Below are 16,894 nucleotides of genomic sequence, written 5' to 3' on the forward strand. Positions count from 1 at the left end.
GCAACAGTTAGTTTTGATTTAACAACGATTTTCCAAACAAAAATAGCTTAGACCGCACCCTTACTTAATATAATATTTTTTTAATATTCTTGTAATATATATTTTTATGGTTCTGCGGCCATTCGGATTCTGGCGGTTTCTCGTGATCGATTGTGCACTTCAGCCGTGCGTAATGTTATACCGAATATATCCTCATGATACCGATTCTCATCCTAGAAACAATAGTTTGGTGTAACACAACGTCTGATTGTTTGCTATTACATACACACATGTAAATCTTGAAGATAGCATAGAAAAGAATGACGCGTAAAATAATTACCCTGAGCGATAACATGTACTCTTCGACTTCTTTATCTGCCATTTTACCGTGCGTTTGTATTATTTGTTTCAAGGTTTGATAAACGTCCTCAGCCATTGTACAGTCACCACAAACATAGAAATGCCCGCGCTCACGCACTATCATCGCGTAAATCTGAGGCGCTTCCGCTTGAATCAAATCTTGCACATAGGTCTAAAATTATATATATATAAAAGTGTGACGTTTCTATATAAAGTCTTTCTTTCTGAGATTTTATAATTTACAGATATTTATAGATTTTATAATTTCCAAAAAGTCAAATATACCTTCTTAAAACCAGGTTCTCGGGACAGTGCTAGAAACACCTTGTCTAAGACACCTGCTTCCAACATTTCTTTTTTCTCTTGCCTGTATAAATCCAAGTTTTTCTGACGACAACCGAAGAACAGCCAAATCCTGCCAAATGTTTGCTCTGCAAAATAAAAATATATTGCATTTACATAAGATATCGTACATAAAAAAAATAGACTGTATGAGAAAAAAATGTCTGTACTCTTCTCGAATTTCATCTGATAGAAGCGATGTTCCCAGAAACCTCGGAAAGGAGCAATTCCCGTGCCCGGTCCTACTAGTATCATCGGTGCTTCAGTCTTCGTCGGCATATAAAAGTTAGGAGCGCTTAAACATCAATTAATCCAATTAATAATGAAAAATTCACGTATGATTAAATATAACACCATGTTTAAATTTTGAAATTGCTTACCTGCGTACAAACACATATAATGATTCTCCTTTGGATGTGTCTCGCAAATAATTGGAACAAACGCCAAAGTGTACCGGTCCAGAACCGTCTGTATAAAAATGGAGAATAGTGAAAACAATAAAAAAAAAAAAACAAGGAATAAAGAATATAATAATATACCTTGCGTTCGATATTGTACCACTGCAACCGTCAAGTGTATTTGATTTGGGTGAACATCTGGTGATGACGAGATGCTGTAAAATCGCGGTTGCAACGGTGTTAGATGAAGCAGAAGCAACGGAGCAAACGGAGTCACAGATTGAAACTCGTCCAAAACTTCAGCCAAATTGGGAAATTTCCAATGTCTCCAGTCTTCATAAGCTGTCGGATCCTGTGTTTCATAAAAAAATCTCAGAAATTTAATCTTTTACATATTTTTTGCGCTATTGTTATACAAAATGTTTAAAACCTGCTTTATTTAATTGAATTTATATGATTTCCTACATTTACGCGCGCATTTGTTTTGTATATATGTATATATATACATATATAACGAGAAAGATTAATTTTATTTAAAAAAGTACTTTTTATATCTTTCAGAGTTTGAAAAATATAAAAATTTTTTTTAATTCTTTTTCGAGAACCTACTACGTTTACATATTTACATATTTACAGAGGCCAAAAGATCAAGTTGCGTCCGTTCCTTCTCATTCGTAGCTATCGAAGCGAAATATCTTAGCAAATTTGGCGTGGGTGGCGTTGTAATGTCCATAAATCGAATCAACATCATTCTGAGAGAATTTGGCAAATATCTATCATGAGGTACCCACGTTTTCACAATGCCTAAAAGAAATTTTCCACTCATCATCAGTAGTGTATAAAAAATATATGTATACATAAATATAAGTATATAGATCTCAGATTAATTAACCATTGGGAGTATGCGCTTGCTTTTGCAATTGCAATTCGACCGGTGTATCGGGATCGAAAGGAGACTGCACACGTTGCAGGATCTTATCCACAAGCTCAGCTCGATTACACGCAAATACGCCTAAATGATCCCCCGGTTTATAAGAGATGTCCATGCCCTCTATGGTGCCTAGTTCCAGGAGCAATGTTGTACTGCTCGATTTGTTGCCGCTTAAATTGGTTTTGCGAAGCATGTTGCACATCGTTACGTTTTTGTTGTGACATTTGATCAACGCATTAGTGATCGGTTGAGAATCGGCTTCTACAAAACGAACCGTTGATGGAGATAAAGCTTCGGAGCCTAAAGACAAAGCCATTTCCAACAACGTGTCGTCATCATCCAAGCAGAAAGTTTCGCATGCGATCGCAAAAATGTCAGCCGCCCATTTCCGAAAAGCTTGCTCCTGTCCGCACATCTCGTCTCCCTGAGCTAAACGCGCCAGCCGTTCTCCGCCCAATTCGCCCAACAAGTTGTCGACATAACGACCAAACGCGCAAAAGTTCGGATAAGCGGACGAACCTAATGCGAATACAGCAAATCGGACATTACTTAGAGGTCCAAATGTGTCTTCAGCTTGCGAGTCTGTTGTAGAACCACGCAAGGAATCCAATCTGTCCAACTTCTTCGATCCGCTTACTTCCGTTTGACTATTAGCTTTAATAAATGATTTGGAAGTTGCCAAATTAATTTTATTCTCGCTGTTTGTATAAGCATCATTCATTTTCATCGCGTATAGATTTTGCGCGAAGGCCTCTCCATTTTCCGGTGGATCGCCATTTCCAAATGTAGACGTCACCACCATCAGTAGAGCCTCGTGTTCTATGTTGCTAATATCATAATCCGCCATGCAAAGTACTTGAGAATGAAAAGCGTGGCCTAATAATTCGTTTAATTTTTCCGCGTACATTTGGGACGTTCCGGTCTCCGTGGCAAATAACACGGTTGCTTTTATACGTCGCGATAACGCACGTCCAAATAACTTGGATGTAAATTTAACGGCTCGGGCAATTTGCTTGAAGTGAAACTTTCGTCTCGGCTTCTTTGTCGTCGATTTTTTATCGCGTCCTTTTTTCCACACGTGGGTTTTCCACGCTGGATCCTGAGCGTCGTAAGACGGCTTTAAATGATAAAGCGCCATTTCTTGATGAAACACCGGCGTCGCGGATCCGGATATCGGTGGCACAATCCAGAGCCAATCAGCGGGACAGCCGTTACGAAGACGCATTTCATTCTCATAATGTTTCATGAAAGATTCGCTAGCGGTGTGATGATCTACGATCGTCACGTTCTTTATTTGAAAACTGTGGAGCACCGCGACATTAGCTTCTACCATCGCTTTGTCTTTCCATAACGATGTTGGCGTTCTAGTGTCCAGACCCATGTTTGTCGCTATTGTCTCAAGCATGTTATATCGACTTGCGTCACACAAATCTCGAGAACCAATCTCGGTGCTCATATACCAGCCGTTGAAAGGCGCCGCGGTAAACACCAAGCCGCCGCAATCAAAAACCATTGCAGATACAGCCGGAATAGCGTACCACTTTAGATCCAGTTTTTCGAACCAATCATACCTGTTGTTTAAATACGCACTGGATGTATTTTATCGCGCATATTAAAATATCTCATAATTTACATACGGACGTTACATAACGCGTAATCCTTCGAATTAGATAATTTTTTTAACAATATGTAAAAAATAAAAAACTCACGTGGGATGACTAAGAGGCACTTCTAGTACCAAATCTTTGGGAATATCAAAATAATCCGGATCATGTCCATTGGCGGATAAAACTAATGGTAATATGTCAAATCTGGTTTGTGGCGCTTTCCATCCCAATTTCATGCAAATCTGTTGGGACAAAAAGCTGAATCGATTAAATTATTCCAAACGTATGTATAAAACAAACAAACAAACAAAAACTACGCACGACTTACAAACATAAATTCTAAAATTTGACGTAAACGAAAACACAAAAGAATAATCTCGAAACTTAATTTTTTTTTTCAAAATTTAATTCACACGCGTAATAAAAAAGTCTTTTCTGACCTCGGTAAATTCTACGTTAGCAGGATCGCCGAGAATAGTGCCGTCTGGATTTTTGTATCCCGCATAATTGAGCAATTGTCTATTCCATACTTTATAATCGTGCTTTCCGTCGGTGCGCTGTGGAAATATAGTTATCGCGGATCTGAGAAAAAAAAATTGTGCTTATAAATAAACTACACAGAACATATATATATATATATATATATAAGAGACATTGTATAATTTCAAATAAATTTTACCTGATGTTTCCTTTATTTGTACTATATTTAATATGATTGCATAAAGCCTCGAACATGCCGCTCGTAGTTGTAACGTAGCGACAATCGAAAACCTATACAGAGATGTTTGTTATGCGTAAAAATATGTTCGAATTATTGCTTTTAGAAAAATATCGACGCGATTTTCTTTGTGACGAGAGAAACAAACCTGCAATTTTGACCACTGTATGCGGCCGATGCAACGCACGGCGTTTCGCCATGCTACCTTCGCGCCGAAAACCAATTCCGTTTCTGTTAATTGATATGTACCGGTTGAATTCACTTCTTTTTGCACGCTTTCCCAACGTGCGCGATGAGCATCGCTATTCAATCTGAATCGCGCGAGCAAAGAGATAAAAGTTTCAAAACGGAAGTTTCAAGAAATTATATTATAAAACTTTTTTTTTTTTTTTTTTTTAATCAAAAACCGCAAGTTTTATTACCTTCTAATAGAAGTGAAATATTGTTCCAAAAAGTCTTTTGCTTGAACCAAGACTTCCTCTTTTGTACGCGGTTCGTTTCCGTGAAGCGGCAGTTGCATTATGCTACCGAGACAGAGTTGATTCGTGCAAAGAGTTTTCTATAAAATAGTGTTTCATTGTTATTCCGTTTGCATTATTTTCGTCTTTTTTGTATGTTTATTATGAAATTGCGTCAAATTAGAAAATCCAATGAAAAGGAGTTGTAGAGCGCGCTTTGTGGTTTTTTGAACAAATACATTAAAAATATTAAAAAACCGCCAAAATGTGTATTTTTTTTTTTTTTTTTTAAGAGATATTATAAGGTTTTAAATATTAAAATTGTTTTAAACCTACCTCGGCATTTTTTACGTGCAAGGAATCAAACGCTTCAGTTTTGTCCGAATGATTCTTAAGTTTCGTAGGCTTTTTTTGCTGAGACGATCCGTCGTGGTCCTTCATTTTGAGTTCGAGTACGTCCGACCACTTCGCAAGTCTGACTACTTCTGTCTAACAGACGTAGACTACTGACATAGACGACGATAAGGAGGGAAGGATCAGCAAGGAGATGACACAACGTAACATCTCACGTGCCGTTATCTCACATGCGCCAGCATGCGCAACATTGATCCATCTCTGCTCGTCCTCGAAACGTTCGCGGAGAGGAGACGTGCGGGTGTATAAATTTCAACTCTAGTCTTTAAACTTCGTTTAAATTCAATTCAAAGTCGATGTTCGCGTATTCTTTGAATTTTTCGTGTTCTTAATAATAAAATTTGAGTTTTTCTTTACTACTTGTAAAATATTGTTTTTTAATTTTTTTTTGTCGTAAAAAAAATGCTTTTTATATCTATGATAAATTTATAAAAAATTTAAAAAATACAGGAGAAAAGAAAATCAAAGTGCGTTGGATTAAGTATTATGTAAACATTGTAAAAATATATCAGAAATAACGTCTATATTTTGTGTGTCACAGATAATTATCTTATAATTGGCATTGCGAGATATGTATACAGTTCGCTGAAATGAAAAAATTCCTTTCAGCAAAGTTTACTTCTCTCGTGCTGCCACACTCCACTATCATATACTTGTCACGCATGTGATCGCACATGCGCAGAAAGAAAAAATAAAATCTTGTGACATGTATGAAAATATTTTTTTTTTTTTTTGAATTTTCACAATATCAGTTACGTCCTATCTCGAAAATTTTACTTTAACAACATTCGACTGCATGTACAAGTTTTTTAATTATCTGATAACGTTGTGGCACAATCCCACTTCATGGATCTTTCAACAGCCATTTTCCACTTTGAATATCTGAGGTCTCTCTCTAAAATAACAAACAACATTATTGCCAAAATATGCGCAAGGAAAATGTAACTTACCATTGTCACCAATCGAGGGTGAGAATTTAGTTATTTGAGATGCATCCACATCATTTATGTCAATCAAGCCTACACCAATGCCAGCCAGAATGGCAGCACCTAATGCCGTTGTTTCAATCATATTCGGTCTCACTGTGTGTGATAACATACAGTTACTTGTTGAGTAAAATAGCAGCAATATAACAATTTTGTTACGGATTAGTGTAACTTTTGCTTACCAACAGTTATTCCTATCAAGTCCGCCTGTAATTGCATCAGCAAATTATTTACCGTCATACCACCGTCAACTTGCAGAGTGGTCAGTGTCGTTCCCGAATCTTTCACCATTGCCTCTAATATATCTCTCGTTTGGAAACAGACTGCTTCTAACGCTGCTCTTATTATGTGATATTGTTGAGTGTCCTCGGTAATGCCGCAAATCACTCTAATTTTATTAATTTAGAGTAGAAATGACATAAAAATATGTACAAACGTTTGAATGAATTATAGAATAATCTCAACAGTCTAATAATAATACCCGCGCGCATCTTGTTGCCAATAAGGTGCGTACAATCCTGAAAAGGCTGGCACAAAGTATACATCGCCTGAACATCTCACACGCTCCGCCATATCTTGCATGTGCGATATATTGCTGAAAAGCTGCATGTTATCTCGCAGCCAAGATAGAGCAGCTCCGGCAACAGCAACAGATCCTTCGAGAGCATAAACAGCCGGTGATCGAGCAATTTTGTAAGCAACAGTAGTTATCAAACCATGCGTCGAGTCGACTTTCTGCAAAATTAATTAAAAGTTACATGTATATAATAATAATATTTATAATATTTTAAATTATTATTTATATACATGTAACTTCAATTAATCAATTCTTTGATCAAGTGTTCTGAAAATGTTTTACATACCACGTTTCCAGTATTGTAAAGCAAAAAACATCCTGTGCCATATGTGGCCTTCGCCTGACCAGGTTTTAAACATAACTGACCAAGAAGAGCTCCCTGTTGATCACCTACACACTGTATATTAAATACATAAATAAATAACATAATATAATTTAAAACAGTTTTTTGTTTCTTCAATAATGAATATACATATATACTTACACCTGCTATAGGTATGCCTGCAAGAATTTCAGGATCTGAAATGCAACCGTAAACCTCCGCGCTAGAGCGTATTTCAGGGAGAATATGTTGCGGAATATCGAAGAAACGGCATAACAAAGGATCCCATTTCAACGTTTCGATGTTCATTAGCATCGTTCGTGATGCATTCGACACATCCGTAATGTGCAACTGGCCCTTTGTAAGGTTCTGAAAGCAGAAGGAAATTGTTCAAAACAGAAATGATGTTCAATATTTTTTTAAAATTTATTAAAAAATTTTCATTTACCCAAATGAGCCAGGTGTCGATTGTTCCGAAAGCGCATTTCTCTACGTTTACCGCTTGTTTCACACGAGGAACGTTATCGATCAACCAGCGAATCTTGAGTGCGCTAAAATAAGGAGACATCGGTAAACCGCATAACGGTTTCAAATAATTCTTGTTCCTGGCTTTATTCGGAATATTGTCTAACACATTTTCTATGGTAGTAGTTGTCCTCATATCATGCCATACTAAAAATTTTAAATCAATTTTCTCATCAATATTTAAACTTATTACACTTCAGAGTGGCAAAAAAAACGCTGTTGTAAACAATTTGACAGAAAAACGAGACGATGTCCGGTATTCGCACTTCATACCGATTGCATTATGCAATGGCTCTCCGGTCTCCTTGTCCCAAACCACCGTTGTTTCTCTCTGATTGGTGATACCGACGGCTTTAATGTCCGAGACCGTCAAACCAATGTCTTTCATTTTTTTCACAGTTACTTTTATACACTCTACGACCGCTTGCAATATTTCTTTTGGATCTTGTTCCACCCATCCTTCTTGAGGATATTTCTGTTTGATTTCAATTTGATGCGAAGCAACTACCTTTCTGTGTAATACATCGAACACCTGCGCACAGAAATACAAGATTCAACCGATCGAAAAAGATGAAGAATACTCATGAAAGTCAGTAAAAACAGTTTTTGTTTATTATAGCAATCAAAGAATTGTCATTATAGTATGATATATCACATAAACATGTTAGAATTTTATATAAACCGAGAGATTATTGCGTAGATTTTAAAAAGTAAATGTAAAATGTGTCCATCGTAATTTTTTACGTAAATATACATATAGGGTACGATGTTTGTTATGCAAAAGATGCAACTGAAAGAGAAACACAAACGACTTTTTCAATTTTGCGCAGGTAATATTTCATAATTAGGAGACATGTCGCGCGTAAAATTATTGCGTCTCTCTGTCACGGCGCATGCTCGTGTTGTTCCATTCCATCGATACAACAGTTTTCGTAACCTCAAATGCCGCGTCACTCTTAACAATTGCTTAACAATTTTACAATTTCCGTTTTCCAATGTTTTTACACAACAAAAACAAACAAAATAGATTTTCCCGCCAAAATTAAAAACGAGTGCTTTTTGCCGCCAAAAATCTTTGACTCGTTCTTTTTTAGCAAATGTCAATTGTCAATGCTGCATTTGTATGCGTTTGTATGTGTGTGCTCATGCTTACCAAAAACCTCGCGCTACTTGTTCCTTCGTCAATAGCACCCACGAAGGGTCCTTTTGCATCATCGGGCATGTTGATTTTGGAGTATCGCGTGGAGTCGGGATCCGCGATGATACCTTTCGTGTGTGTTAAAAAGGGAGTGTTACACAAACATATGTTCTCAACCTTTGTCCTATTTTATTACGCAACACACACGTAAAAAAAACATTTAAGATTTAAAAATTTAAAATCTAACCGCAAAACGTTGAAATTTCAGAAATATACTAATTTCGAGTTGTTTACACAAAAATTTCCGCTTTACATTTATTTATACAATAAATGCAAAGTTATGGGAGAGTATATATGTTTATTTTGTAATAAAATTTTATATATATTTTTATATTAGAGACTGATTTTCATTAGAATTAAATTACACGCCATCTATAGCTTGGAATTGAAACTACATGGTAGATTTGTCTCTCGATAATAATACCGATTATAGGAAAAATGGTTTTCTTCCGATTGGCGATCGACTGAGATCGAGATTGCAGGTCGGATATACAATGCACAGTCGTACACTAATCGATTTCTCGAGAATTTTGAAACATTTTGTTATAACATGTTTCACATTTTTATTTTCATAGAGTCGACTTAATGTGTAATTACAATAATTATTTATGTATGTACGTACACAACGATATAATATATACGCGTGTTCCTATTGTCATACAACTACAGTTATATTATCCGACGACATGTATTGTGTATACGTATATGCGCACATTACGACATGTTTACATGAGTAAACCACGTCGATAAGACAATTGTTATTATGATTTTTCGTCTTGTCGTGCACTTATGAGTCACCATTTTTTTTTTTTTCACATTCATAAAAAAGATATTAAATGTACACACACAATCAGCCTGTGCGCGATTGATTCCACGAACGCACACAAATGATTATAGATACGAAGAGGGGTTAGAAGGGGGAAAGCATGGTGAGGGATAGGAGGCGTGACTTGAGATAGAGTTATCAAATCACGGCTGATCACGGCGGACATTTGTCAGAAAGGCCAAACGAAGGCACTATCAGGCGGTGCGAGAGCTTGTCACTGTTTTGTTGCGCTTGCTTCCTGTGCGAGATTTATTATTATCGGCAAGCGCGATGGAAACATATGAAAGCGTTCTTTTGGTGAAGCACGAAGTTTTCGTATTCAAAATTCCGCCAAGGTCAACCAACAGGGGTTATCGGTAAGTGTTTCACGCTTTTCCCACATTTCGCAATATGTTATAAGCAATTAAATTGTATATTTTGATGGAAACAAGTGACAGTTGCTTGTCACTTGATTAAGTGCAGCGAAGAACGATAGCGAACTTTTACGTCGACTCAAAGGAATATATTGCTGTAATTTCATCCGTCATAATTTATTGCAGGGCAGCTGATTGGAATTTGCAGGAACCTTCATGGACTGGTCGAATGCGTTTAGTATCACAAGGAGAAAATATAACGATAAAGCTAGAGGACAAGGCTACAGGTGAACTGTTCGCCAAGTGCCCTATTGAGCAATATCCTGGAATTGCTGTGGAGCCTGTCACAGATTCCTCTCGATATTTTGTCCTGAGAATTCAGGATGACAATGGACGATCGGCCTTCATAGGTATTGGCTTCTTGGACAGATCTGACAGTTTTGACTTAAATGTCGCTCTTCAAGATCATTTTAAATGGGTGAAGAATCAGGAACAGATCGAACAAGAGAAGGATAAGCCAAAGCAAGAGCTGGATCTCAGATTTAAGGAAGGAGAAACTATCAAAATTAACATGAAGATTACCGTAAGAATTTTTTTAATTATCTAACTATTTTTTTTTTTTATGTTTCCCAATTATGCTTGTTAATCTTTTGTGGACTGACGAGAGTCTCCCAGATTCAGCCAAGAGTTTTTTATACTAGTGTCTCTAGTTAAAATTAATTTTTTTAAAACACTTATATCATCAAAATTAGAGATTTTTAAAATATTTTTTTTTATCGACTCAGAATTGTTCAATCTTCTGATTAAAAACAAAATTGAAAAAATATTGATTTTTTGCGAAGGTGTTTGATTTTAAAGTCACATTGGCCTCATAGACCTAGTCAGTCCAACTAGTAGGCTCTTTTTGAAATCAATCCACAAAGGGTTAAAATCTAAAGAGAAGAAAAAATGAAAGAGAGAAAGAGAGAGAAAACCGTCATTTATTACGTGCTCTGGGATGAGAGAGTGAGAGAGAGAGGTTGCATTTTACGTTAAATATTTGACCAACATCTTTCTTTTTTTTTTTGAATATAATGTATGTAAATTATTTAATCATTTATATATTTGTTATTAAGAAAAAAGATGGCAGTGAGGTTTCATCTAAGTCCAAACCACGCACCAATCCAGCTGGTGGTTTGCCACCTCCACCAGGTGGTGTCAAGATTGCTCCACCACCAGCAAAAACCCCTACTTCTTCGCCAGCACACAAGCCGCAAGGTCCAAATCAGGATGGTACAAATTCAGAATGGGGCGAGTTTGCCAGTGCTTCTCAGCAACCAACATCGGCACCTGCACCCACACCTACAGTAGCAAATGCCAGTTGGGTGCAGTTTTAATGTTTAGAAGGAAACATGTATATACCAGTATATATATATACATATATATATATATAATTTACATTATATATATATTTATATACATGATGATTCTAAAATAGATCAAATCTGGAAGTGCTTTTGTGAACCTCTTGCTTATATTAAATGATTATAAAATGAAAATCAGTATCTCTCTAACAATTGCCTTCTATTTTAGAATCATTTTGTATTTAATTAATGAATTATAAACTAGAAGAAAAATGACTCTTTGGGAAGATGTGTAGTTCTGAGAGTAATGGAAAGAGTCAGATATATATTTCGAATATTATATAGCGGGGTGTGATATAAATTATCGCAACATCCGTGACACATATACACAGATACACACACACATATATCCTCTTTCTCTTTCCGGTTGTGTTTTACGATTACCCAGCAGTCTATATATAGTATTGTACTTATAAATATTGTTCTTGAGTATTCTAGATACTCGTGCTTTGGGAAATCCAATGTATTTAAAGATACTATAATTTTTTACATATTTAATGTTGATGTTAGATGTGTATTTAGTGTCTTGTACAGAATAGTTCAATTCACTAGAGGCAAATCTGTGAGATAAATCGTAATAGTTAATACTATGAGTGGTATTTATATAAAAAAAACACGATTTTTAATTCATCTTTTTCCGTTATAAATATGAAGTATTAGACAAACACAGAATTTGAATATTTTGCAGATTAGTTTTCTGTATATCATAACTAAGCGATATTCTCTTACTTTTTCAATATGAAGCGTTCGTTAATTTCCAATAGTTGCTGAGTTTTTTAACCATCTCAATAATTTTTTTATTACATTCTTTTTATATATTATTGATTAATAATCTATAAAAAGATAATATGTATTCAATGTACAACAAATATAGAACTCGGCCTCGGCATTCTATTTCACTATTGTAAATATTATATAAGGCCTATATTGTAAAAAACAAGGCCTAATTTTCTCATACATTGGATGTCCACAAAGTTTATCTCATTCAATTTTAATACATTTAAAGCTTTTTATTTACATTATATGTAATTAAGCTGCACAGGTTTCATACTATACTTTGAGTTCATTATTTTGTCTCAGAGCTAAGTACTTTTTTAGTCTGAGATATGAATTACTGTTAATAATTATTTTTACAGGAAGATAAATTTAACAATAGAGAATAATTATATTTCTTTATTAAACAAATAATAACAGCGATACATTTTTTATCTTTAAAGCAACGTAAAATAAATGCTTCGAAATTGATTGAAACATTTGCGATAACTATTTTTAAACAATAACTTTCACATATCTCGAAACAATGGTTTGCATGCACATACTTGGAGTATGTGTAAAACATTGGTATAATTGGAATCGATTGCCTTTGTGGCAAAAAGGAGCAGAATGTTATGCTATCTATATCTATCTCGTTGATTAGAAGGTGTCTCGTTGATTAAATTGTACACAATGTTATATAATATTTACGTTAATCCGCATTTAAATATAAAATATAGAAGCACTTTGTTAAACATATTTGTTTGAGAGTGTGATGAATCTTGTTGAATGAATGTTTAGAAGCGACTTTATTATGTAGTAATTTTTTTATAATTTAATGAATTTATAAGAATTATCTCATACCAAAGTGAGTGCGAAATAGCAGTGGAAAAAATACACATTTATATAAATAAGAAATACAATATTTGAATAATAATGTATAAAAAAAGAAACGACACAAACATAAAACAAACAATATTTATATTAGTGTAATATTTCTAAATTATATACATATAATTACATACAATTTTACTATTTGTATATAAAACTATAATTTGCTTTTAAAGTAAAATAATTATATGGAAATTTATAAACAGTATTTTTTTTTTAGTATATAATTCTCTATAATATGTAATTATATATATAAATCTTTATTAAAATAGACTACAAATAAAATTCTACTGCTATTTCAAGCTTTCTTTGGGATATTTTGTATGTCAAAGTGTTTAGATATACATATACATACATGTATGTGTATACGCAGATACATGAAAAAATTATAAAGGTTTACTTTTATAACGTACATAAATATATATGTATATATACATGTATATATGTATATGTGTATACATATATACATATATATAATATACACTCCATCTTCATGTATATGCAACTGCAAAAACTGTTATAATGTATCGTATGTGATAGTAACTAAAAAGAGAATTATTGTATAATGCTGACATATATATATATGTATGACATTCCATATTTTTTATTTTCTGTAAACATGTTAAACAGATAAAAATAAATATCAAGTAAACGTTAAATTTAAGATATTTTTGTTTCGGAAGTTCAGGTTCAAAAATAAAAAAGCAGCAATAAAATTTTAATATATTTTGTCGTATATTTTTTCTGGAGATACATAATAAACAGTTGGTGCATCTCAAGAATCAGTATGAATCACGTTTACAAATAATACCTTTTGCGGGGGAGATAAATTAATTGCGGCATAAAAAGTTGGTTCTATCACACGTATAAACAACTGAGTTTTCACAGTAACATTTTCAGCAGCGTTTGCGAGCGACATTGAGTCGTAAGCTGCGCATAGCCATAGCACGACTAAAATGCCGTTGTACCGGACGCTGAAGCTGTCCGCTTACTAGAGTGGAATCCTCGTCCCATTCCAGACTACTTACTACAACCAATATCACACCTAATCCCTGTAAGAACAGATAAACGTATGACAACAATAATTCTCGCGACTATTTGACAGAAGCAAAAGTTAAAAAAAAAAAAAAAAAAAAAAAAACTATCATCCTATAAAAGTAAAGCTGCATTTTATTTTATTTTATTTTTTTAAAGTTTGAGAAAAACTCATTAAAAATTTTTTTACTTATTTAACTTTACACATGAATTTGAGTAATTTACGTACCAAGCAAATGATAATTAGCAACGTGTAGATATGTATACTCGCAGCAGGTAGCTCTACCTCTTTTAGAGCATCGGCAGCGTCAGTGAGATCTGGTTTTAATTCTAACGCGTGACGCAAATGTACAGCTGCTTCTTGAAAGTGCCCGTACGCCTGCAAAATGATATAAGTCCAAAATTGCATATGCTTCTACGTAAGCTGCGTTTGAGAAGTTCACTATCTACGCTATTGTATTATTCTATATTTATTGCTCATTAGATGTAAAACAAAGATAGAGTGACGCGATAGCGTCGATAGCGCGCTTCTCAAACGCAATCGTAGTAATATTAAACTGTCATCTACATACTTTAAAGATTTGTCCGAGTGTAAGATACTGTTCCCACGCATTGCGATCTGGAGGCTGCAATTCTAAGGATCGTCTAGCTAAATATGTTGCATCATCCAAATAATGCTGTACGAGTAATACTCTAGCCAGATTCAAGAGCACTTCTGCATTGTGCGGTGACACAGCAAGTGCTCTGCGAAAACACTCAATTGATCTCTGCGCGTCACCTTTTATACGCCAAAAATTTCCTATCTGATTGTACAGCTGGACAGATTTTGGTTTCTGTAAAACATACGTTTAGAAAAAACATGAGAAAAATTAGGTCAACAACATATGTGAAGAATTTATATCTCAATTACTTTAAAAGTAATTATTTATTTATTTATTTCATTATATAATACGAAGAAAATATTCAGGAAAAGCATTTATTCACACACACAAAATTGGGGTAAGTTAATTTGTTCTTTCTATCAAAGAGATGCTAGTCACAACTTCATATTTGATTCTACATAATTGTCACACACAGTATCGATAGTAGATGCATAAAATACAAATCAACTAATAGGATCTTGAAATAGATACCTCTCTCTTTGCCTTCTTCAAACGTTTCTCTAGCAAATCAATATCAACATCAACAGTTTTGGCGCCATTCTTTTTGAACATGAGTGCCACATTAGGCTCTGGCACTAATGGATGCTTGTTCCTATTCGCCACACCGATTAGATTATCATAGTAAGTAAAGTTCACAGGTTTGCCGCAATCCAATATTATGTTGTCGCATTGTTGACTGGAAGCGCATGTCACTTGCTCATTTGACACTTGCGAAGACAGGGAAAAAGGCTCGCTGACATTTTGTGCATTCTTCAGCTCGTACGGAGAAAGTGGTCTGCCAAGGGGACTAAAGATAAGGCTGTTTTAACACTGAATGAACAGCAAGCCACACACAAAACGCTAACTACAGAAAGAAAAAGAAAATTATGTCACATAAATAATATTTGCTTGTATAACAGGATGAAACAACGCAAGCATAATAATATGAATTTGATTGCAAACGATCCAGGGAAACACAGGAATTTTTTATTTAATATCATTAAAGCAATATCTTACAATTCTGTCATTTAATTTGACAGAATTTTATACTACGAATGGAATATGTATACGGCGAAAAGAAATAAAGGTAGAATGCAGGAAAACGCAGTTATAAAAATCGAATGGAAATTAATTTTACAACTTGACAAATACACTCGATCCTTTAAGTAAATAATAAAATAAGTAAACTTTACCTCTCCTGACTAACGAAACCGTTACACTCCTGGCAATATATCTGCACTTTCTCGTGCTTCTCCGAGGTCGCGGTTCTGCTCCAGCTCTGGCCATTGCTGGTAATCGCGCTACTCGCAAGGATATCAAAAATCGGATCGTCTTCGACCGTGTTTACGAAATCGGTTGTCTTCACGACTTTGTCTGCGTTCAGCCGCCAGGACGTACGTGAATTCGTCAGTTCTATCTGCAGAATCAGCAGGCAAAATGCATATCTCCCTTCGGCCCATGTCAGTCGCATTCTTCTTTGATCTTTCTTCCGTTTAGAATTGTTTACTCTCGCAACGTAGAGAGAGAGAGAGAGAAAGAGAGAGAGAGAGAGAGAGATAGGAAAAACGAGAGAAGGGCAAATCAGAACAGAAGCTGTGTTTCTGTTGTTCTATAGATGCTGCTCACAGATTGTCACAAATACACCGACGAAACTATAGGAATTCTTCCATTTTGGATACTAGGCCGAAAATTCTGGTGGCCAATGACTGTGGAGGGGCTTTCTGGGCTGCGTTCCAAAATTCTACTCCGTCAACTCTAAAGAACCTAGAGTAGTGGGGGTAACGAGTAAACCAGAGTAAGTTACGAAAACGAACGGTTTTGGAACGCAAAATGGTAAGAATCAGGGCTTGAGCACAATAGAGAAAATATTAGAAATAAGAATTAGAAATAGAAGTTAAATATACTATACATTGACAAAAAATAAAATATAACTATAAAAGCTGCTTTCCTTTTAGGAGATACAGTCGACACAAGTCGACACAAAAATCATTCTATCTTCGTTCAGTATTCAGTGAGAAACAAAGACAGAATGACTCTTGTGTCGACTTTAGAGTCCCTGGAAATAAGAGTCTGGCCAATGTTTAATCTGAAACAAAATGGCGTCGATAATTACTATATATATCGTATTCTATATCGTATAAGGCCGATTTCCTTATATCTCCCGATAGCTATTCTTT

The 16,894-nt window shown here is 35.0% G+C and overlaps 4 protein-coding genes across 4 annotated transcripts; 1 reads left to right on the top strand and 3 right to left on the bottom strand.

Annotated features, from left to right (window-relative positions):
• Positions 1 to 92: 92 nt before the first annotated feature.
• Positions 93 to 5,476, bottom strand: LOC109856190 (nitric oxide synthase, salivary gland). The gene is made up of 14 exons (XM_020431197.1): positions 5,130 to 5,476; positions 4,758 to 4,894; positions 4,484 to 4,646; positions 4,297 to 4,388; positions 4,058 to 4,199; positions 3,720 to 3,859; positions 1,972 to 3,581; positions 1,714 to 1,883; positions 1,221 to 1,431; positions 1,062 to 1,149; positions 852 to 976; positions 625 to 770; positions 320 to 511; positions 93 to 212 (listed from the first exon to the last, which is right to left on the bottom strand). The coding sequence occupies exons 1-14, from the start codon at positions 5,232 to 5,234 to the stop codon at positions 105 to 107; spliced, it is 3,429 nt and encodes a 1,142-aa protein (XP_020286786.1). The 5' UTR covers positions 5,235 to 5,476; the 3' UTR covers positions 93 to 104.
• Positions 5,477 to 5,698: 222 nt separating this feature from the next.
• On the bottom strand, positions 5,699 to 8,936 carry LOC109856184 (glycerol kinase-like). Its single transcript, XM_020431178.1, has 9 exons — positions 8,771 to 8,936; positions 7,891 to 8,149; positions 7,541 to 7,764; positions 7,255 to 7,461; positions 7,057 to 7,167; positions 6,675 to 6,928; positions 6,376 to 6,581; positions 6,158 to 6,289; positions 5,699 to 6,102 (listed from the first exon to the last, which is right to left on the bottom strand). Exons 1-9 carry the CDS (start codon positions 8,837 to 8,839, stop codon positions 6,017 to 6,019), a joined length of 1,548 nt encoding a protein of 515 aa, XP_020286767.1. The 5' UTR covers positions 8,840 to 8,936; the 3' UTR covers positions 5,699 to 6,016.
• A 705-nt stretch (positions 8,937 to 9,641) lies between these two features.
• On the top strand, positions 9,642 to 11,582 carry LOC109856221 (NECAP-like protein CG9132). Its single transcript, XM_020431244.1, has 3 exons — positions 9,642 to 9,997; positions 10,181 to 10,577; positions 11,110 to 11,582. The coding sequence occupies exons 1-3, from the start codon at positions 9,912 to 9,914 to the stop codon at positions 11,368 to 11,370; spliced, it is 744 nt and encodes a 247-aa protein (XP_020286833.1). The 5' UTR covers positions 9,642 to 9,911; the 3' UTR covers positions 11,371 to 11,582.
• Positions 11,583 to 13,724: 2,142 nt separating this feature from the next.
• LOC109856200 (tetratricopeptide repeat protein 17-like) lies at positions 13,725 to 16,453 on the bottom strand. Its single transcript, XM_020431213.1, has 5 exons — positions 15,911 to 16,453; positions 15,210 to 15,525; positions 14,649 to 14,909; positions 14,306 to 14,455; positions 13,725 to 14,093 (listed from the first exon to the last, which is right to left on the bottom strand). The coding sequence occupies exons 1-5, from the start codon at positions 16,186 to 16,188 to the stop codon at positions 13,938 to 13,940; spliced, it is 1,161 nt and encodes a 386-aa protein (XP_020286802.1). The 5' UTR covers positions 16,189 to 16,453; the 3' UTR covers positions 13,725 to 13,937.
• Between the last annotated feature and the right edge of the window lie 441 nt (positions 16,454 to 16,894).

This window comes from Pseudomyrmex gracilis, unplaced genomic scaffold (assembly GCF_002006095.1).
Source record: "Pseudomyrmex gracilis isolate BER0280 unplaced genomic scaffold, ASM200609v1 scaffold_110, whole genome shotgun sequence".
NCBI lineage: Eukaryota > Metazoa > Arthropoda > Insecta > Hymenoptera > Formicidae > Pseudomyrmex > Pseudomyrmex gracilis.